This window comes from Myotis lucifugus, unplaced genomic scaffold (genome assembly GCF_000147115.1).
Source record: "Myotis lucifugus unplaced genomic scaffold, Myoluc2.0 scaffold_240, whole genome shotgun sequence".
In the NCBI taxonomy this organism is placed as follows: Eukaryota; Metazoa; Chordata; class Mammalia; order Chiroptera; family Vespertilionidae; genus Myotis; species Myotis lucifugus.
In genome coordinates this window covers 1307556-1330976 of record NW_005871288.1, presented here as the reverse complement: position 1 = coordinate 1330976, position 23421 = coordinate 1307556, and the positions used below count along the sequence as shown (strand labels likewise).

The following is a 23421-nucleotide window of genomic DNA, read 5'->3' as shown; positions in this document are numbered from 1 at the left end:
TAAAAACCTTGGTGTCCTCTATCTCGCCATGGAAGCAGGTCTTGAGACAAGTATTCTGTGTAAGTGGCTTATTTGGGTGTTTCACGAAACACCAGCAAGGAAGGGGAGGAAAAGCATCTACTAAATAGTTACTAAGCCAGCTATGATAATGTGAAAATGGAGCTTGATCTCACAGGGGAATTTTGAGAAATTACATAAAGTGCATATCTCAGAATTATCACACTGGAAGACTGAAGAAGCTGGGATATTTATACATCCATTCCCACTGGTAATGTACTTTTTTGAGCTGTGGGGGAGAGACGTTAATTGCCCAGTACTTCCAGCCTGCTGGACACATAAGCAGAGCAGCCTTCTGGAAAAAGTCCTTAGACACAGAGAAGCAGAAACTGGCAGCCACAGTTCTTCTGAGCACCTTGAACCATAAAGCCAGATTTACATGGGTAAGGAGCTGACAGTAACTACTACATCCTCCTTGATTCTACCCCATGCCCCAAATTTACCCATTAATGAATTCTATCATTCTTCCAAGATCTACTGATAAAACCTGAGTGCAAATCACTGGCATCTTTCATCAGCATTACGGAAATACATAATTCTCACCACTTTCACTCTTGCTTTCTACATTCTAATGTCACACCAAAGCCATAGGCATCATCTCAGTGCTGGAATCAGGTTACACCCTCCCCTCATTAAAGTCCTTCCACTGTAATGACATCAAAAACTAAACTTACATGTCCTTAGAAGATCGCTTTTCTGATCTTCTATCATTTTTCTTCTTACTCTAAATAATTCTGATGTCACCTTTCTTTGCCTCAAATACAACATGCTGGTTTCTACCTCAAAGAGTTTGCACTTGTTCCTTCTGCCTAGGATGCTCTCTGATAAGCCAGCTAAGCTGGAAGGCATGATTACCTATTTCTCATCACTTAGGCCTGTCCCACACATTATCTCTTCCCAACACCTCAGTTAAATAGCCCTTCCCACCCCTAGTCACTCTCTGACCTCTTATTTTGTTTTATTTATCTCGTCTATTTATCAAATAAAAGGTAAATTCCATCTTCATCTGGTTTAACACTATATTCCAAAACCTAACAGTGCCTGACTCATAGCTGATTTTAAATAATTATTGGTTTAACTTTAAGAAAACATCATGCAAATGGTGAATACTATATGATCCCATTTTTAATGAAATGTGAACAATGACAAAGAAAAATTAATAGAAATAAATACATAGATGACCTCTTTTCCAAAACAACCAAAAGCTAATATTTGGACAGTTAATTAACATGATTAGATAAAGCAAATATACTTAAAATTTTTATTTTAATGTAAAACACCTAACAATAAATTTATCCCTAAATATATCAATATAGAGCAAAGACCCTTTTCAGGGTCAGCTGACTAAAATTTCTCTCCTGTTTCACATAAACCTCAAACATAATGAATTATGCATGATTTCTAGCTTTGGTTTCTTTTAATTGAAAGAAGAATAAAGCAAATTATATGTAGGATCTACCTTATAGAACTATCTTGTTCAAATTAATATAAACTATATCTTGAATGGCTTGACTTTATTAGTGATTAAATTAGTTTTCCTAGAAACAAGTTTCTGTTTTGTCCTGGTATTTCATTATTTTATGCAATATTTAATTGAATAATTTTATTAATAAGGACAGCATGCATAAATTCATTCTGGAGGAAACACCACTAGCCATTTTTAAGAATACCCAACTATGAGAGTGAAATGCTGAAGCATGGTGGAGTAGCCTGCTAGAAGTGAGTTTTCAGGCTGCCGTGGACATCAGTTTAATTCAGGGGTCCTCAAACTACGGCCCGTGGGCCACATGCGGCCCGCCGAAAACATTTATCCGGCCCGCCGGGTGTTTTTGCCGCTGCTGTGTGCATAGGAATTTGTTCATAGTTTTTTTTTAAACTATAGTCCGGCCCCCCAACGGTCTGAGGGACAGTGAACTGGCCCCCTGTTTAAAAAGTTTGAGCACCCCTGAATTTAACCAAGGCATAAATAGTTTCAGTTACTCTAGTGCAGGGGTCCTCAAACTATGGCCCGCGGGCACATGCAAATACAAATATGGAGTGGTTCCTGCTTTGTTTTTTTACTTCAAAATAAGATTATGTGCAGTGTGCATAGGAATTTGTTCATAGTTTTTTTAAAACTATACTCCGGCCCTCCAAAGGTCTGAGGGACAGTGAACTGGCCCCCTGACCAAGGCATAAATAGTTTCAGTTACTCTAGTGAATCAGTTAAGAAAAGGTAGGTTTAGAAAGACTCCACTATGTTTGTCATAATTCTATTTTCTTGGTGCTAATGAATAAAAATTTAAATTTTCTTCCACATATTTTTTAGTTTGCAAATTTTCTACAGTATACATCAATAATACAATAAAATTGAAGTAACACTAAATAATCAGAGTGCTTTTAAAAGTGAACAATTGAGAACATCTGTGTTTACCTTGTAATTTTGATTGTTTCAAATTTACTAAAATTTAGTCTAGCAGACTCTCAAATATAAAAGACAATGTATAATTTTTGTTAGTTAAATTTGTATGTTCCTGTCTTAAGGGCTGGAAAGTTCACATTTTAAAGGTATTTCACAGTCTTCAATTTATCACTTACTCATTTTCCTTTTTGCTTTGACAAAGTAAAGAATTTGGAGAGAGGAATAAATATTTAAAGACTAAGAATGAGTCTGAGAAGTTGATTTTTAAGGGCAACCTTTAGCAGGAGTAATATTTTCCTTGAAAGCCAGGATGAGAATATAAATTAAAATATTTTGTTCCTAAGACCCAAGCACATTTGGTGTGGAGCCTCAGGCATGGTGGCATGACTACTGAGAAACAAAGGGACCAAAAGATGCAGTTATGCAGTTATTCTTTAACTGCATCCAAAGTGACTTACATTTTCTAACTTTCAGGGTTGATTAATCTGGGTAGCCAAATAGAAGGGCTAGATCCTTTTCTTTGAAGGATTGCAAACATATGGCAATAGATCCTTCTCTTATATCTGAAAAAGAAATTGAGATCTTATCCCTTACTGCAAGAGAAACAATATACTGGCTTCCAACTTTTTGTCAAACCTCTCTCCCTTTAGGTTTCACCACTGCCATGATTGCAATGCCACCTCCCTTTACAAGTCACCTCCTCCTCTAGACAGTCCCATTCTTGTTAAAACACTAGTGTCTTTCCAGTCACCTAAGCTGGAAGGTGTATCAGTCTCTCTTGTCTTCTTATTCTAGTTTCCTAATCTTGTCTCCTTAGTCTCCTTTCCTACTTCAAAGGGGTCTTCCCTTTCAATCCTGCCTTCGAGCCCTCTGGGGTCTAGTAGTGTCATTATTACCCTAGACTTGCATCACAGATTCCTGCCTTTGCCTGGAGTGAGTCTAATGAACCTGCATGAGCCACCAGATGAGCCTTCTGGGAGCAGAGCAGAAAGAGCACAAGTCAACAAGGTAGAAAGGCCTGACCTTAAAGCTCAACCTCCACCTTCTAAGCAACATGTCCTCAGACAATATACTAAACATATCTGAGCCTCAGTTCCATCCTCTGTAAAGTGAGACATAATGTTCATTTTGCTCATTTTTGTGAGAATTAGAGATAGTGCAAGGCTAGCATATCTTCATTTAAATACCACAATTGGCATAATATTTTGAATAAATGATAAACATCATTTGTATTGCACTCTCATATTCTAAAAAAAATTTGATTTTTCATTCTCTTCTTTCAACTTGGCCCTCCTGCTCTAATCTATTTTTATCAAAATGCTATGTTCAAATTCACCTTCAAGATCCAGTTCAAGCATTACCTCCTACAAATTTTTTTCCAATCATACCAAACTGTCAAATTTTTATAACATTGTAGCAGATATGCCCAGTATTTGGTGATGCTAAAATAACCACAATAAAATAAAATTATTATTATTAATTTAGCTCCATGGTTAAAGACATAAACATCAAATACTTTTGGTGTAGGTTTTCTCATCCCTTCTATATACACATTTGATGAACTCCAACTCTGCACCATTTCTCTGGTGGCAAGAGCAACTGTGCATTTGGTTTTACAGAGACCTCTCTTTCCTCCATTCCTTAGTACCAGGAGCTTGAAAGCTGTTGAGGAGAAAGTGGATAAATTTGCAAAAGGGTCAAGGAAACTCCTAGGAGCAAAACAATCAAGACTCCAATCCAGAATACCTTTGAGGAACTAAGGCTGCCCAGGTAGAGTCAGGTGAGTGAAAACAATCACCAACTGAGAGAGGACACAGCTTGGACAAGACTGAGAGCATTGTGGAAGGGCTTGGTCTGCAAACAACCAGTGACTGGTGTGGGGCTCCTGACTCAGCCATGCTGGCACTAAGGGCAGGCGCCCAGTGCACATTTGCTGTACAAACTAAAGAGCTAGCTAACTGGAAGATGAGAGCTGGAACAGTGGGAATCCAGGCCAATTTGAGAATAAACTTGAGCCCTAGCTCCTGTGGTGAAATGACAAGACATGCAGAGGGAATAGGCAAAAAATGGTCTCTAACAGCAGAGGCCAAAGAAGCGTGGGTGGATAAGATGACAATTTGCCACATTTTCAGCAGAAATACCAAAACTCCAAATCTGGCAACAGCTTCAGGACTGCGGTGTCATTTTCTGGAGTGCTATGTCATTCTCCAGCTTGAACAGGGCACTTCTGTGTGGAGTACCCTACAATGGAGCCTGTGTTCCCATCAACCAGCCTGATGAAGCTGACCAAGCCTCTGAGTTTCTGGGACTTATCGCAGAATGGTGGATTGTTGCTCATGTACAGTGAGAAAACTACGAAGAAAGAAAACTGTTCATCCTGGTAATTTGGGCATGTAAAATTCTCTAGCTGTGACTTTATGTGAGGTTCAATTTACCCTAAACAAGCATAGGTAAACTCCCATATAAATATATTATTTTCTACATAAGTTCTTTATTACATTTTTAAAATTATTTTTTATAATTATTTAAGACCCAACATTTTTTATTTTTTAAAATTATTTAAGGCTGTGTTTTACTTTGCTTGGTAAATTGATAATTCTTCTGGTACAGGTATATATATATTCTTATTCACATGGTCATATTACCACATATGTAATACCACATATTACATATAGTGGGTGTGTAGTAAATATTTAGAGAATAAATGAATGAGTAATAATATACAAAAATTTTTCATAACAAATTGATTTACTCCCATTTCAATATCTGCTTCTGTTTAATAATTTCATTTTCCCTTCTGGTTCAATTTGATCACAGGGTATTCTGAAGATTAATGAATAAAATATTTATGACTTCTTTTAGAAAAGCAAATGAAAGATCAACATATTTTCTCTCTGAACAATAAAGCAAGATAATTCCTAATATCCCTAGAGCAAATTCACCCTAAAACTCATTTCATTTTGTCTGAAATATCCTTTTAATTTATTAATGTGAATTTAAAGACTATTGGCCAAGCATATCTTGGAAATTAGTACATCAGAGTAAACCCTTGACCATTTCTTAGGCCTTTTCTATCATTAAAATACACAGGCTACACTTTTTTGAAGGACTATCTGTCCAATGTAAATATAATTACTTAGATACCAGTGTCATGAAATAAACATCAACTACTTGATACTAAACCTGGCTCTTATTCATGTTTATTCATTCACTTAATCTCAACTAGTGCATTAAAGTAAGCAGCTACCTACTCTTAGATTCTTTTTTAAAGTATTATTTACAGTTGCATTCTTATTCAATTGTCACATTAGTACAACAGGACATCAAGAAACTCTTTGAATGATTAACTTTACTCTAAACAGAAACAGTACTTGCACTGAAGTTCAGAAATAGTATTTGCCTTGGTGAAAATAGATATCATTTTTGGAGGATCAGCTGTTTGCCAGACACTGTCTTTAAGCAGTATGCCTACACACTTAATCTTCATAGTGACACTATGATATATTATTAGTTCCATTAAGTAGAAGAAGCAATTGAGGCTCACAGATATTAAATAATTAGAAGTTTATAAAGGAGTAATAAGCAGACCTTGGTTTTGATAGGTGATTCTCTTCCCCAAATTCCTGTTCTAAGATAAAATAGATTTAGCAGTCTTTTATAACTGGCATTAAAAAAATGAAACAAAATTCATCCTTTAATTTTCTACCTAACAAACTATCTTCTTAACCTGAAAATGCAGTGACCTGACATTGAGTGTAAATAAATGGTACCTACCATTTCATAAACTTCTAGTTAAACTTAAAAATCTATTATATAGGGATGTATCATTCTAATAGCACATTTACAATTTTTGTGATTGTGAACATTTTAAGATTATTAATTCAAGTACAAAATAGATTCTTTATAAAGCTTCTTAAAGGTTCTATGTCAATTAACCACCTAACACACAACACACACACTCACCACATATCTACTACAGTGTTATTGCATAAAAGAGATTACAAATGATACTGAAATAATATGACTGGATAATTTAAGATATAACCACTGTGTCAAAATTTATTCTACATTTCTCAGGCATTGGGAGTTTAAGAGGAGGCAATAATATAGCTCATAATTATAAAACACCCCCAGGAAGGTTTCCAATATTTTTATATGTTAATTTATTATCCTTAGGACAACACACTAAAATTTATTACTTCTATTTGACAAGTGAGGCTCAAAGAGATTAAGTGACAGCATTAGAAAGGATTGGAAATGGGACTCAGATGCTGCCTCCAAACCTCTCTTAGTTAGTTTAATCTATTCAGGAAGGAAAGAAGAGGTATTAGTAGAACTACCACTTACCCAAAATTGATGTGAAACTATAAATTAAAGTTGAAGAAGAAGCAATAAATGTAACATGATTTTCTGGTTTCTAATTCATCACGCTCAACTTTTTACTTCTGGATGCTTAAGGATGCCTTTATATTTGCTTCTGATTATAGCCCAGGGATCATCCTTTATGTATAACCTACCTACTCTATGTATCTGAATCTATAAAATAGGATTATATCTGCCCCATGATGTGGTCATGAGGCAACAATAGCACTAGAACGTAGTAAGCATTAAATGCATTTCACAAATAGGCTATTTTATAGTAGAGATTGTCAAATACAAATGGTAACACACAATGGGAATTAAACTCAGAGTTTATACGTAGTCATTATTTGGATGAAAGTTCTTGGGTCTACTCTACAGCCTAGGGTCCTTAAAGTCATACTTTATATACATTTATGTTCCTATTTCTAATAAGTGACTTGGGAAATTATTTATTTCAAATAGGCAAGAGAATTTCTGTATCGGTGGGACATGTAGGTAGATAATTTAAAAACAGAAGAAAACATCTACTGTGGTATATATTTACATAAAAATTAGTTATGATTTATGTTTATTATATAAAATATATATTATTAAACACCAAGTTATTCATTTATTTATAATATCTCCAGTTTTAATTTTTTAAGAACATTTTCTTGATTTCAGAGAGTTAGGGAGAAGGAGAGAGAGATAGAAACATCTATGATGACAGAGAATCATTGACTGGCTGCTTCCTGTATTCCCCCGATCGGCAATTGAGCTTGCAACTGGGGCATGTGCCCTAACCAGGAATTGGACCATGACCTCCTAGTTCATAGGTTCACACTCAACCACTGAGCAACATCAGCCAGGCCCAGTTTTAATTTTTAAATACACTGTTCTAGGAAGGAGCATGACAAAAAAGGCTGCAGTTAAAATAAAAAAGATAACTATCAGGTAATGTCTTCTTTTTAGTCTCTAATTTATCACGTATGTGAAGCCCTAAATCTCAGAACATCGCCAGTTCCTAGAGAGCAATGCTGGACTTTGCCCTCTTGTCAGAGCATTTGGCCATCACCTTCTCCAGGTGTCCCTGCGGAGCCCTATCTTGAATAACAGAAATTTTGGTCTACCTGGACTTCCTTATACATCTGTGATTGGTTATATCCATATGTAACTATATTTAAATATAAAATAAAAAATCTGAGAGAAGCTGAAAAAATATGAGCAAAAATGTGTTTATCCTTTACAATTTTGTATTGAATGATTTCAGATCAATGCTTTGAAGATAAATTTTGTTATTTAAGGTAAAAGGGGGAAAATATTTTGAATCAAACTTAGCTTTACCAAGTGAAAAGTTTAAAAATAGACCGAAAGAGTAATATGACTGTGCAGTAAGTGCTTCATTGCAACTGCCATTTTTCATGAAAAACACACACACACATACACAGTTACTTAAAATAGAAATTCCCTCTTTTTACCCACCTTAGATAAATGCTGATTATTTAATCTGCCAATGAGCAAAGGCAATTCGGTGTAATGCTCTATGTTAATAAAATAATAGAGGTTGTTAAGTCATCTAAATTATTTATATTCAGATTAAACTTGCAATTTAGTACATCTTGGAAGGTTAATAGGTATAATAAAGTGAAGAAATAGTGCCATTCTGTTATTCATGCCACGTACTCCATATTCTATGACTCTTCATTGAGTCAATCATAAAAATGCAATAAATGTTGTATTTATGACTTCATTACATACTCTGAAATATCTTATACAAATTTTCTTCCATATATATAAAATATATGTGGACTCAAAATATTTCTTTTGTGGTAAAGACAAAAATAAAACTAACAGCTACATTAATAAATTTTGCAAAATGTTGCACATTTTTTCAACAAAATATGGAGAAATTATGTAAAACCCCTGAGAAATATGTCTATTTCTTGCTGTCATAAAATAGCATGGAAAACAAGGAATAGTAACAAAAAATTTGAGGAAGAATTAGGAAAGTAGATCAATCAAATAAGTACCAAATTAGGAAGACATCAATAATCAAAGTTTGAATATGATTTTGTACCGTCAAAGATGTGAGATGTGAGCAATAAAAATTCAGTATCTTCTAATTTTGTCAATTCCCTAAGTTCTGTTAAGAAACTGGTCCTGTCTTCATCACCCAATCATGAGAGCCTGGGTATCAAATCCTGAGTGTTATCTACAATGTACACACAATTAAAATTGATCAAAGAAAGGATAATTAATTCATTATTTAGCCACTTTTCATACTTTTCTTTTGGGGTTTTGGTGGAATATGAAATAAAATCAACTTACTCAAAATGATAAGTTATATTGATCCACTGCTTGGAAAAGTCTCACATTTATTCTCATTTCAACTGAATTGAAGAAAACAGCTACAGCTAATTAAGCTAAGCAAATATCAGCAAAGGCAGGCTTTTACTTCTAGCAATAAATGAAACCCTGCATGGCCATACTTTATTTCTCTATGGTTCTTTTTTCATTGACTTTCTAAAGGTAAATCTTTTTACAGTAACAGAGTGATACTTGTCCCCTCTTAGTATATGAGCTAACTCCCTTCTGTAAATTGTGTATATGTGATATTAATTTTTTAACATAAGTTGATCAAATTATGAGAAAATGTAAAAGTCTAGGCCGTGTTCTTTTGTTAAAAGGAATTTTAGGAGGATATTGGAACTTAAACACATAAAGAATACCTATTTTATAAACATTCTACCTTTTTTTGTAAAAAAGAATGGCATTTACTCTTCTAACTCACTAAAATTTCACTATTTAATCAAAAGCATTCCTAAGCTTTTGTTGTTTAAGGTACTTGTGGGGAAGCACGGGACTTGGTTGGGAAGTCTGTAAGGAGGATTCTCCAAAAGGTTGGGGGCCTCTGCGGGGACCTTGCCTAAAGCAGCAGCCCCTACCTTGACTTTTCCAAACAAGTATGATCCCCCGGGGTATTTTGTTGGAATCTCAATGTTTAGTCTTTAAAGACCAGTCCTTGTCGAAGTATATACTTTCTCAAGGATGCTTACCTTGCTGATTGTATCTAGACCTTAATTTTAGTACAAGCTGTTAAGACAATAAAAGCCAAAGAAGGCAGGAGAACAGGGCTACTTGGTGGCAATAGCCAAGTAGTGCCTTAGCCCTCTCTTTCACAGAAACATGTGTTAGAGTATCATTCATCCGTCGCACAGGGTCTGCGGTCAGCCTTGGCAGGTAATTCTCTAATAAATAATTGATACTAGTCTAATTGAAATTTTCTAAATGATTAGGTATCTTCATAATAAAGTTCGAGTGGATAACTAAAAAACAAGCTCTCCAGAATACATCTGGAGAAATGAGACGACCTGGTGATTAGAATACAGTTGTAAACGGATTAAACTATATTAACGCATATTTATTTAAAGAGGCATTCCCTCTTTCATTATGAGCACCTACTGGTCACCAACCACTGAAGTTGGTACCAGGGTTTCAAGGATGATGAAAACTAATTCTTGCCCTGAAAGAGCAGACTACTTAGAAATGGATATGAAAACAAACAAAAATACCAGAGTTAAATTTCAACATGGGGTTAACTATGTGGGAGCACACGGGTAAAAATGTCTGGAGAACTCAGAGCAAATTCACATACAAAGCAACAGATGACCTGAAATTAGAGCAGGAGTATGACTATACCATGCATTCTAATACGGAAAGGTGGTTCAGAAAATGGGAACACCCTGTGCTGAAATGAAGAGGTGGCTTGGTGGAGCAGGGAATAGGCAAATATGAGGCCAGATAAGTAGCAGAAGCCAGATCACGAGCCAGATCATGGCTCAAAGAGTCATGAGCAATGTTCTGGTAAGATTACTGAGGAGACAGACTCTCGCAGCAACCAGGTGAGAAAGCACTGGGTCCTTAACTGGGTCCTTAACTCAGGCACTGCTTTGGGGGTGAAAGAAGAATGTAGTTAAGAAAGGTATTGACAGTGTGTGATGGTTGGTGAATGTAAAAAGAGGAAAAGTGGAATGGAGAGAGCAATTGGTACCCAGAGTTTAAATTTCCAAAACAGTAATCTCCCTACAGCACTCCAAATGACATAACCAACCAACATAGACATTATTGATTTGTGTTGCAAATTTACATTATCAAGGAATACATGTGGTATTCTATATCAACATAAGAAAAAATGGCATTTTAAATCTACTGGACAGGTTATAGGTACATTAGCATTAGTATGCACAGGCATAATTGGAACACTCGGAAGGATGTTTAGGATGTATCTAGACTGTTTAAAATTTACCTTAAGGTGTTCTTGACTTCATTCTCTTGAATTGAGATTGCTGCAAACTCAATAAATCAGTATTAATTTTAACTACCATCAAAATCTGATGGATTAAAAAAGTGAATTCCCACCCAATAGTAACTTTTCTTGGAGACACAGATATCTATTCAGAAGACTGGGAGAAATGTCATTTGATCAAACAATAAGAATAGTTTTTCCACACCCCAGGAGCATGGAAATATGTGAATAGTTAATAGAGAATGCACAGTAGAGAATGGCTTTATAATAAGGGCTGATATCTTGGAAAGACATTAGAGCACTAACTGAAAGATAGTGTATGGGCAAGGGTAAAAGTGCTAGAAACATGATATTATGAGGAAAAAAACACACACCTTTATGTGTGAAAGAAGAGGGATGGGCTTTCTTTCTTCTTTCCTGCTTAACTAGATCAGGCTTGGATGTACTGTGTGACTTGGTTGGGTTTATACCAAATGAAGATTAACATTTACTGAGATACTAACATTAATATATTTAATATAAGGATTAGAAACCATGGAAGAAGAAACTACAACTATAGGAAAAATGGCCTTGTGTTCCACGGTCATTTATCTGATAAACATTTAATGTAGGGGTCAATGAAACTGCTAACTCAACCAGAAAAAAAATCTTACAAATCCAGTTCATCGTGTCCTTTTATAGCTCAAACATAAAGAGTGTGAAAGTATAAGTATTATGATCTTATATAGTGACAAATTACTATGATACTGATAATAATAGGTCTTGCAAAACTAGGAACTTCACTGATAGTACCATTTCTTTATGTGATCATAGAGAGAGAAAAAGAACAAGAGTCATAATAAAACTGAGATCTCGTGAATTTAATGAAGGGAATATTTTCAATGCCACAATGCCAGGCTATAATTCTTTTCTGACTAGAATCCTCTTAACTTCCTGATGCCATTCATGGTGAAAATAGCCTATTAATTTGTTTTCCTAAACATTTAATGACTAGGTAGGAAATAGATTACAATATAATCTTAAATAGGAAAGAAAAAGATTGTTCGTGCAAGGCATAAATATGCCAACATCTTTATACAGATTTGATACTGATTTTCTTTTTATAATAATCATGCATTATTTTATAATTAAAATTAATATTACATAACAAAAATACTTTATATGTACTTTTTATGTCATTATATAATGTTGTATAATAGACTATTTTAAAAAATATTATTAATTTTCCAAAAGGGAAATTTTAAAACATTAATCAATCAGAATGTATTTTGAAAGACATATTTATTTTAATAGCAAGCTTCATCTCTTCTTCCAAAATATTTTGTGTTCCATGCTCAATTTATAAATATAACAAAATATATAGCTGGTACATATTTTAGAAAAGAAATGTTATTCAAAAAGTGCTCATTAAATTAAGTTTATTTTTAGCCCACTTGTTTAAAAAAGTTCTCATGTAAGTTTTCTGGTTAAATATTTATAGCTTGCACTAACTTAAATAAAAATATATAAGTGGAGGGGTAATTATCTCTTATATGTGAAAACTTTCAAAATTTTTCTTATATAAAATGCCACTTAAAAAGCATTTAATGCCTATACCAAAGAGAAGAATGTTGGTATTCAAAATTCTAAAATTTCAAAAACATATTATCTGTAATTTTTTTCTAGGTTGTATATTATTTTTAATCTAGATATACTTAAGAGAGAAAATATCTTTACTTTTAAGTTATTTACATATTGTCTTCTCAAAAAGGTTTCTCAAATATACCTTAACCTAAGGCTTAGGTTAAGACAAAATAGTAGAACTAATCAACCCTCTCTTTTTTTATGAAAAAGAGTAAAATTCCCCTCCTATTATTTATTTAAAATATAGATATAAGACATCTTCAAATTCTAGTAGGTTATTTTCCTGACTAAAACAATATAAATGCCATTTTGTCATCAGAAACTTAGTTGCTTGAGGGTAACAATGATTTTCTCACAATCTCTATGAAGTCGCTCAATTTGTATTACTAAATCATCATTTAAGAGGTAAATTTAAAATTTCCCTTTATTGCACTACAACATTAAAAACATAATCTGAAGACCAATTGAAGTAATTAATGAAAAATTTACAGTCATAATAGAAAAAGCTTTCCCACACAACAGGAATACGGAGGCTGGCAAAAGTAGGTTTATAGTTGTAAATACTCAAAACAGTTCATTCTTGTATTATTATCTATATATTAATTATTGTATTAACCTCCTTTTGCCCACCTATGTATTTACATTTATAAAGTTTCCACTTCAGATTGATGCGTTAAAAGCAGGCGGTAATGACCTAGGAAATGTAAAAATTGCCAAAATAACGAACTATTTCCTAAATTGTAGCAATAATTAAAATAGATTTTATAAGAATACATCAGACATTTTCATTTTTTTAAATATTATTGTATGAACCCACACAATACTAAAAGGTAGCCAGTAGCTACAATTGGCTATTGAAATGTGACTAGCCCAAATTAATATATGTGGTGTCAAACACACTCCAATTTTCAAAAACTTAATAGAAAAAATCCAAATATCTCAGTCATAAGTTTATATTTATTATCTAGTTAAATAATAGTATTTTTAATATAATGGGTTAAATAAATTAATAACTGATTTTACTTGTTTTTTTGTGTATGTTTTATAACACAGCTATTAGAAAATTTAAATTATATATGTGCCTTGCATTAGATTTTTATTTCACTGGCAGCATTGGTATAAAAAACTAAAGTTATATAAGAATATAACCTTCTTTTACAGTTTCTGTGTTAATCCAATATAAGTATAAACTAGCACTTGAAAATGACAATTGTGATTCTGGTTAGTCTTGAGCTTTTAAGAGTAAACTAAATAAAAAAGTTCACGTAGCAGTTACTTATATCTGACAAAATAGAATTTAAAAGAAAGGCTATATAGTAAGAAACAAAGAAGTTTACTACATAATGACAAAAAGAGCAATCCAACAAGAGGATATAATCTTTGTAAACATTTATATACCAAAAAGTAGGTTTATAGTTGTAAATACTCAAAACAGTTCATTCTTGTATTATTATTTATATATTAATTATTGTATTAACCTCCCTTTGCCCACCAACATAGGACCACCTAAATCTATAAAGCAAATCTTGGTGGATATAAAAGAAGAGATCGACAGTAATACAGTCATAGTAGGGGACTTTAACACCCCATTGATATCAATAGATTGAACTTCCTGAGAGAAAATCAACAAGGACACAGCACCCTTAAATGACATACGAGATTAGATGGATTTAATTGATATCTTCAGAGCATTTCACCCCAAAGCAGCAGAATATACATTCTTTTCAAGTGCATATGGAACATTTTCTAGGATAGACCAAATGTCAGAAGACAGAACAAATCTCAATAAATTTAGTAAGATTGAAATGTTACTAATAATGAATGGGTTAACAATCGGATTAAGGAAGAAATTAAACGATTCCTTGATACTAATGAAAATCAGACTATGATAACCCAAAATCTATGGGAAAACAGTCCTAAGAGGGAAATTCATAGCAATACAGGCCTACCTCAAGAAACAAGAAAAATTTCAAATAAACAACCTACCTTTACACTTAATGGAACTAGAAAGAAAAATAAACAGCCTAAAGTGGGTGGAAGGAAGGATATAGTAAAGGTCAGAGCAGACAAAAAAAACAGAGTCTAAGAAAACAGTATAGAAGATCAATGGAACAAGCCAGTCAGAGAAAGATAAACATCACATGATCTCACTCATTTGTGGAATATAATGAACAACATAAACTGATGAACAAAAACAGATCCAGAGAGAGAGAGAAGCATCGATCAGACTGTCAAATCTCAAAGGGAAGGTAGGGGAGGGTGGGGGTAAGGGAGAGAGATCAACCAAAGGACTTGTATGCATGCATATAAGCCTAACCAATGGACACAGACACCGGGGGGTGAGAGCATGATTGGGGGGTGAGGTGGGGAGCAATGGGGGGATAAGAACACATATGTAATACCTTAATCAATAAAGAAAAAAAGAAAAGTTAAACAAGATTGGTGAACCTTTAACCAGTATCATCAAAAAAAAGAGAGAGAGGATCAAAATAAATAAAATCAGAAATGAAAGAGAAATAACAATTGACTCCACCCAGAAATAAAAGGGATTGTAAGAAAATATTACAAACAACTATATGCCAACAATTGGACAGTCTTGACAAAATGGATAAATTCCTAAGTATATGAAATTTTAAAATGTATTGATTTGCTTTAAAACAAGATGTATAGCTATAAAAGTTGGAGTTATTTTAACTCTGATAGTGTGCCATGTAGGACACTGTGTTGTTTTTATTGGCGAAGGGGCTCTCACAGAAGTTCAAGTTTGGAAGGATTTCCTTTGTCGTTTCAGATTTGGTTGTTTGGTTTTGAGGGATGGGATATGGAACTAGAAGTGTGGGAGGGATTTCTCCAACATTGACATCTACTCCATGAGCTTTTTCTATGTGCTTGTTTTATAGTTTATTAAAATTACTTGATATTAAAAATTTATTAAAAGTGAGTAAGTTCAAGGGATATTTTGTGTAATGTAAGTCATCCATATGGATATCAGATATCAGAAACCAACATGTTGAAGAGTGATCATATATTGGCCATAAGGAATTGTTTAGATTTCCAATTAAAATCAGAAGGACAACTGTCAGGCAATGTCTTCTTTTCAGTCTCTAATTTATCATATTATGGCACTAATTAATTTTAGAGAAATTTCTACACTGTAGTATTCTAACCATAGTTAAAATGCCTCTAGAGATACTTTGATAAAAGTGTAAATTTTCAATAAAGAACTAATTTTAAAAATTTCAAAAGAATTATTTGTAATAGTAGTTCTGATATGTCTTTAAGGTCAAACAATTAATCCAGCGTTTAGATCCAGAGAATTTAATAATTTATGCAATATTACTTAGAAACACATAAACTGATGTTTAAGTGGTTATTCATACCGTCATAAATCCATCCAGCAAACCTGAATCGGGTTTCGGAGGTGCCTGCAACCGTTCCATCGACCACTTTTCTATGATGGAAGAGACTTGCGTATTTTCGGTATTTAATATTCTGAACCCTGTCATGTTAACGCCACTGTATCGGTAGGGCTCTACATCAAGAGCGAAGAGGTCCTGAAAGACAAATGTTTTCATGTTATTATCCAAAAACTATATTTACAAGCATGCATAATTGAAATAGTCACTTATTCTTGCTTGCCTTAGGATACATATATACACACACTATTCTAATTCCACCAATGCTACAACAGGCTTTTTACAGCCACCTTTAAGATTTACATGAGCTTTCTTTTCCATGTTAAGGATAGCTTATCCTTAAATATTATGCATTACTATTTCACTTTTAACTAACTAGAGGTATCTTTTCTATGCCCTGCTTTTTTGGCTGGTTATTGCCATTTTATATTTTAGGTGTTTTTTGTTTTGTTTTGTTTTAAGAAACAGGTCACAATATATGGCTTCTAACTAAATAAAAAAATATATCAAAACAGAAAAAAAAGTTAAGAAGACTGTCCTTTTCGGTTGCAGAATACCTGCAGTCCCTTTGCGACACCCTATCTGGCAACTTCATAAGGAACCCTTTAGATTTCCAATCTGTATACAGTGAATGCTCTGCTTTGCCCTTTGTTTTTCCCAGAAGACAGGAGACCAAGCTATCAAAGTACTTGGATGGCACTATGAAAACATGGAGCACATCAGACCTTTGCCTTTTCTCTAACCGATCTTACCACCACATAAGAACAGGGGCAAGAGTAATGACATTGGTTCTATGTAAAGCTTGCCTTGGACACGTACAGCTATACAGGTTAGATAACAGGAATAAAATTATGTGAATCTTTAGTTTTTTCTTTTTCAATGTTTGCAGTCAAGCCAAGGATATATATCGAATGCGGTAAATAATATATTTCAATGTATGCGAAGGGGTAAAGAGTAGAAGTCAGCAAAAGTCAGAAGACAGATGATTAATTTTCATAGTCAGAAACAACTTCCTAAAGCAGATGGATTCTGAGCTGCCATCAAAGAGTGGTCAGGCTTTTGAGAGGCGAAAGGGGAAAGGAGGCCATTTGAAGTGTCAGTAGAGATAAAAATTAGAAAATATACAACCTATCCAGGAGACTGATCTAGATCAGTTTGGCCACAAAAGAGAATTCATAAAAGACAGTAGCAGCAAACAAACAAATCAACTAGAAAAGTTAGGTTAGAATCAAACTAAAAAGGCCTCAATTAAAGGCTGTGTTCTATACACTGCACACTAGTTCTTTTCGTATTTTTTTTTCTTATTAAGAGATGCTTTTGATTTCCCTAAAATCTTATGATTATGGGAGAACTGAATTTTGGCAGAATTAAAATATAATTTGCTGATGAGTGAAGGCTTCCACTCCCTCTCCACCAGCCTATCATTGAGTTTCTTACAGGCCACAAAAATTCTCCCGGTGGGAAGTGATATAGAGATAGTACAGCAGAGTTAACCTTAATATTTATCAGTAAAATGCAACTTACAGCTAGAAGGATCTCCAGTGACGGAGAGTTTTAATACAGGAAGCTATTGTGATCAAATAAATCTTAGTAATTTGATCTGGTAGTTTCAACCCTCCAAAAAACAAGGTGATTACCTGGAAGACTTTTAAGTTAACAGAGAAAAAAAGCATTCGTTAAATTGGTCACTGGGGCCCTAACCGTTTGGCTCAGTGGATAGAGCGTCAGCCTGCGGACTCAAGGGTCCCAGGTTCGATTCCGATCAAGGGCATGTACCTTGGTTGCAGGCACATCCCCAGTGGGGAGTGTGCAGGAGGCAGCTGATTGATGTTTCTCTCTCATCAATGTTTCTAACTCTCTATCCCTCTCCCTTCCTCTCTGTAAAAAATCAATAAAATATATTTTTAAAAAATTGGTCACTGGGGAAATAGAGAAGATGCATGCAAGAGACACTATGGAGGAAAGAACAGTAGAATTTTGTTGGTGACAATGAGTCAGAGACAATAGAAATTTTGAAGGAAGTCAGAAGAGGGGTCAATTTAGAGGATAATATATTAAGTTTAAATAATTTGAAATGATCTTAATGACACAACAATTAGGGTTATTCTTCAATGTAGCAATACTAATACACAACAATTCAAGACTATTACAGATGTACATTTAGATCTTATTTGAACAAAGGTAATAATTGAAACTTTAAATACATACCATTTCTGAAGAAAATGATCAAAGATTAAAAAAAAGAAAAGAAACTAGGATGGAGGCCCAAATTTGGAGATACTTTTTGGAGACGGGCAGGAAACAAATTTTGGAGACATACAGCTATTTCACAGGGGAAGGTGTTAAAAGAAACAGGCCCCAAATGGAATCACTTTTGCAAAGCCAATGTCACCCAACCAAGGCTTAATACTTAACCTAACTGCATTTTCAAACTTCCTTGGGAATGTCATCTTACTGGTCTGTCTGTAATTTCCAGGTCAACAACAGTGAGGTAATCTGCCTAAATATACCCTTTTGTCCCCCAATAGGAGGTAACCTTGCCAGAAATAACCCTTTTCTGCATTTATGACTTCCTCTTCCCACCCTCTCTCTGCCTTTAAAAGCCTTTTGTACACCCCCTCAGAGCTCCTCTCCACTTGGTAGACGGGATGCTGTCCAATTCAAAATCATTCAATAAAGTCAACTAGATCTTCAACTTTACTTATTTAAATGTTATGTTTTTAATAAAGAGAAATCAGGATATGACATGATAAAGAAATAGAGTAAGTAGGTTTGATAAAACAGCAAAGTCAGGTTTTTGTGCATATTAAGGAAAAACTGTGTGATGGGTATGTACAGACAAAAGATAAATGTAACTTTCAATTTTCTAATAGTTAATTAAATAATATTGACTAAAAAACCAACTAAATATAGACAAATACAATATAGTAAATTTAATCTACTAAAAGAGCAGCTTCAACAAATATGATTTTTGTAAAGTGAATAGAGTTAACCACATAAGAATTTGTGCTTTTCTAAAACATTGATTTCTCAGTGAACTAGTTTTGAATTGCATTATGTTCTGAAACTCATCTACAGATGAGATAATATTTTAAATTTAATATCTAAAATGATTTTATTTCGATATCACCAGCTTCCCACCAAGAAATATTAGTTCTTTGTTATGATAATTCCTCCTGGGCTTTATCAAAATAATATACAGTATAACTACAACAGTGTCAGTCATATTATTTCTTCTCACTCAAAAACCCATTTCCCATTCTGGAAAGTCATAATAACAAACTTTAGAGCATTATCTTTATGTTTTATAAATTACTTACCAGAGTGGTAAAGATATAATGATAATATTCTGTCATCATCCCCATAGCTAATGCCTAAGAAATAAAAAATAAAAATAAGTAAATATAAGTATACTGATACTAAAGGTACACATTATATGAAATACATTATGTCAATAAGACAAATGAGAACAAAATAGTATGATTTAATAAAGAATCAGTCTATATTACTAAGGTCACATTAAAATTGAGTCAAACTAAGTCTTTCCTCCATAGTTGAAGAAGATTAGTGGTTACTGAAGAAATTTCAGAACTAATTATCTTGATAGAATAGCTATTAGTTGAATGTGCGCAATTGTGAAGCTTATTGCTTTGCATATTGAAGGAGAAATTTCCTTTGACACAAACCTGAGATAGCACATCTTAGTTCATTATGTGTGTAATGTGTCCACTATTAATACCCTAATGAGGAACACCATTTTATTTTGATAAAAGGTATTACTCAATTAGGGAAAAATGTGCTGCAAAGTACAATGCCAATAGGAATTTTTTTAGCATTTTAGAGATGTTTCCCCGACATTAAAGGAGCAGGTGTAAATCACCACTGTCATTCAAAAAGTACAGATAAAAAATATATTTTTATTAATAGGCCAATTTCAATCCTCTATGTTTTATTTCATACTTTTAAGTCCTTGTCAATATTAGACTACTAATATTAAAACAAAGACGTTTGGATAAAGAGTCAGTAGAAAACAAGCATTTTCAGGTGCATCTAACATCCAATACTGTTCCACACACTAACTACACAAATTCATTCTGGGCAGAGGTGGCATCTTAGCTATTAAGGCATGCATGTCAATTAGTGTCTTCAATTTGCCTCAGAAAAATCTAGCCAGCCCCAAGCTCCACTCAGTTTTAAAGCTTTCAGAAAAGAGAACTTCAAATTCACTGCTGCTCAGTATTTAGAAAAAGCTTAGTTAGTGTAAACAAATTAAGCAAACAAATAAGCAAATAAGGCTACACTGATAAATCCATTATTTTTTTTCCGGATATTTAAAATATTGGATTAAACCCATCTGTGCCTGCTCTCCAAATCCTATACCATATCCTCAGAGTTCCATCGTGAACCAATGTTGAAGAATCTCAGAAAAAAATTATAAATCATAAAATAGAGTCCTAGTAAACGTTGTCTTGCTACATTAACAAGAAGGAAGTTATTTAATTTATTCTTGAATTGGTTTCTAGAATAACTGAGTTCTAAAAAGGAGACAAATCTCTGGGACAAGGTAACTTAAAAAAATACTGCTGTATATATGTGGTTTGCCAGTGTTATAGAATCTAAAAGGACATATTCTGTGTGATAGTTACTCTGACTTCTTAATTTTCACATTCTCATTTTACCTTTGCTCTGAATTTTCATTTACTAATCCATATATAGACATATACATATACATATACATATACACATACATATACATATATATATATATATATATATATATATATATATATACATACATATATATATATATATATATATATAGCCAGCAATCGGAATGCCGTAATGACCAGAATGACCAGTTGCTATGACGCCCACTGCAGCCAGAGACCAGAGAACCGGCCTGATCCGAGGGTGAGGCTGGACGACCAACCCCCAGAAGCCCCTCCCTCTGGCCAGCCCCGCCCCCTTTGGGCCCCCACCACCCCATCAGCCTGCAAACCCTCCCCCCTGCCAGCCCCACCCCTGATCGCCCCCCTACCCCAACAGGGAGTGGGACCAGCTGGCCAACCTCTTGCAGCCATTCCCCCCACCCAGCCCCACCTCAGATCAACCCCCAGACCCCAATTAAGGGCAGGGCCACCAGCCAACTGCCTGCAGCTTCTCCTCCAGGCAGCTGGCCCCCAATCGGCCCCACCAACCCCAATTGGGGGTGAAGCCCACCGGCCAATTGCCCTCCGCCCCTCCCCAGAGCTGCCCGGCCCTGATCGGGCCCCAATTGGGGCAGGCCGGTCTGACAACCTCCCACCATCTCCTCTTCCCGACAGGCCTGGCCCCGATCCACCGCAATTGGGGCCAGGCTGGCCAGACCCCACCTGTGCACGAATTCGTGCACTGGGCCACTAGTCCTGTTATAATTATGTATCTTTTTCTGTTGTGTATATATTTTAAATATTATCATAATTCTGTTTTCTTCCTAGTATGTGTATCCTGACCTAGGTTTATTTTAGAATAAATATTTCTTACTATCTCTAAGTCAGAATACACATAAGAAAAGTAGTATAAAATAATGAATGAATCAAAGAGAAGGCAGAATGGAAATTCTATTAAAGATGATGGGCCTCTCACCTTTCAAATAGCAAAATAAGTCATAGTTATTCTAGGGACAAAATAGCTGATCATTTACATGCTAATTGAAAGCCTAGAGAGAGAGCCTACCAAAGCTCTGTTACTGACAAATAGCTGAGTATTAACTCACTCCAGGAATAAAGAAAAGGTCTCCTTTCCAGGCTGTTATTTTTTTTTTAAATACATTTTTTATTGATTTCAGAGAGGAAGAAAGAGGTGGAGAGAGGGAGAGAAATATCAATGATGAGAGAGAAATATCAATGATGAGAGAGAATCATTGATCAGCTGCCTGCTGCACATCCCACAATGGGGATAGAGTCTGCCAAGAACTGAACCATGACCTGCTGGCTTATAGTTCGATGTTCAACCACTGAGCCATACTGGCTGGGCAAGTCTGTGTATTCTTAATGTGATCAAGAATTGTCTTGATATTAAATGAAAACAAATTCCTACTCTAGATTTCAGTACTCTAGATTTCATTATTTTGCTCATTAAAAAAAATAAAAACAAACAAACCTCACATGCTTTATTACCCAAATATAACACTAGATCAATTTTCCAAATCCAATTAAATATTTTACTGTAGTGAAATCAATATTCATATGGGAAGATTGGACAAACTTCTGTTTAATAAAATAACCAAGTTAAAAGAGGCATTTACTGTTGGTAATTATATGTTAAAGGACATAATTTGACATCTGAATCTACATCACTCTCTAGTAGTGAAATTTTATCCTACACATGAATGATTTCAAGACAGTTAAAAAATTCTAAAACACCATGGTGTTAGCCAATGTACACAAAAATTCTAAAAAACAAAGTATAAAAACTTATGTTCAAATCCAGGTTTTACCACATTGTAAGTATATAGCCTTGAACTAACTATTTAACTCCCAACATTAGTTCCCTCATCTGTAAGATATCTACACTAATAAAAGACAAACATGCAAATTGACCGTACCTTCGCTACACCTTAAAGCCACGCCCACCAGCCAATCAGAGCGACTATATGCAAATTAACCCAACCAGGGTGGCGGCCGGCAGCCACGGAGATGAAGCAAGCAAGAGGCTTGGTTGCCCCAATGATGGAGGAAGCCGAGCTTCCCTCCCTCCCGCCCCAGCTCTGAGCTCCACTCAAAGCAACAAAGTTTCAATTATAGAAGGTAAATAAACCCCAGATACCTGCTTTCAGCCACCATGGCCACCGAGCTGGAGAGAGCAGGAAGCTTGGGTTGCCCCTGGCGATGGAGGAAGCCAAGCTTCCCTCCCGCCCACACTGGCCGGCTCTGAGCTCCTCTCAAGGCTACAAAGTTTCAATTATAGAAGGTAAATAAATCCCAAAATAAAATTAAAAAAAAGAAAAAAAGGAGAGGCTGGGAGCTTCCGTCGCCGGGGGGGCTTGGCCAGCCTGAAAACAGCCCTCAGCCCCTCACCCAGGCTGGCCAAACCTCCATGGGGTGAGAGTCCCGACTGGGGGGGGCTTGACCAGCCTGCAAACAGCCATCAGCCCCTCACCCAGACTGGCCAGGCACCCAGTGGGGACCCCCACCCTGAAGGGGGTGTGACCAGCCTGCAAACACCCATCAGCCCCTCACCCAGGCTGGCCAGGCACCCCAGCGGGACCCACACACCTGATCCGGCACACCTTCAGG

At 35.1% G+C, this 23421-nt stretch overlaps 1 protein-coding gene across 1 annotated transcript in view; it reads right to left on the bottom strand.

Moving 5' to 3' along the window:
• GRIK2 (glutamate ionotropic receptor kainate type subunit 2) overlaps window positions 1-23421 on the bottom strand; it is a 552508-nt gene that overhangs the window by 287405 nt on the left and 241682 nt on the right. Inside the window, exons 6-7 of the mRNA XM_014464175.2 lie at window positions 19465-19518; window positions 16109-16282 (exon numbers count right to left, since the gene is read on the bottom strand). Of these exons, the coding sequence (XP_014319661.1) occupies window positions 16109-16282; window positions 19465-19518 (228 nt within the window). The remainder of the gene's footprint in view (window positions 1-16108; window positions 16283-19464; window positions 19519-23421) is intronic.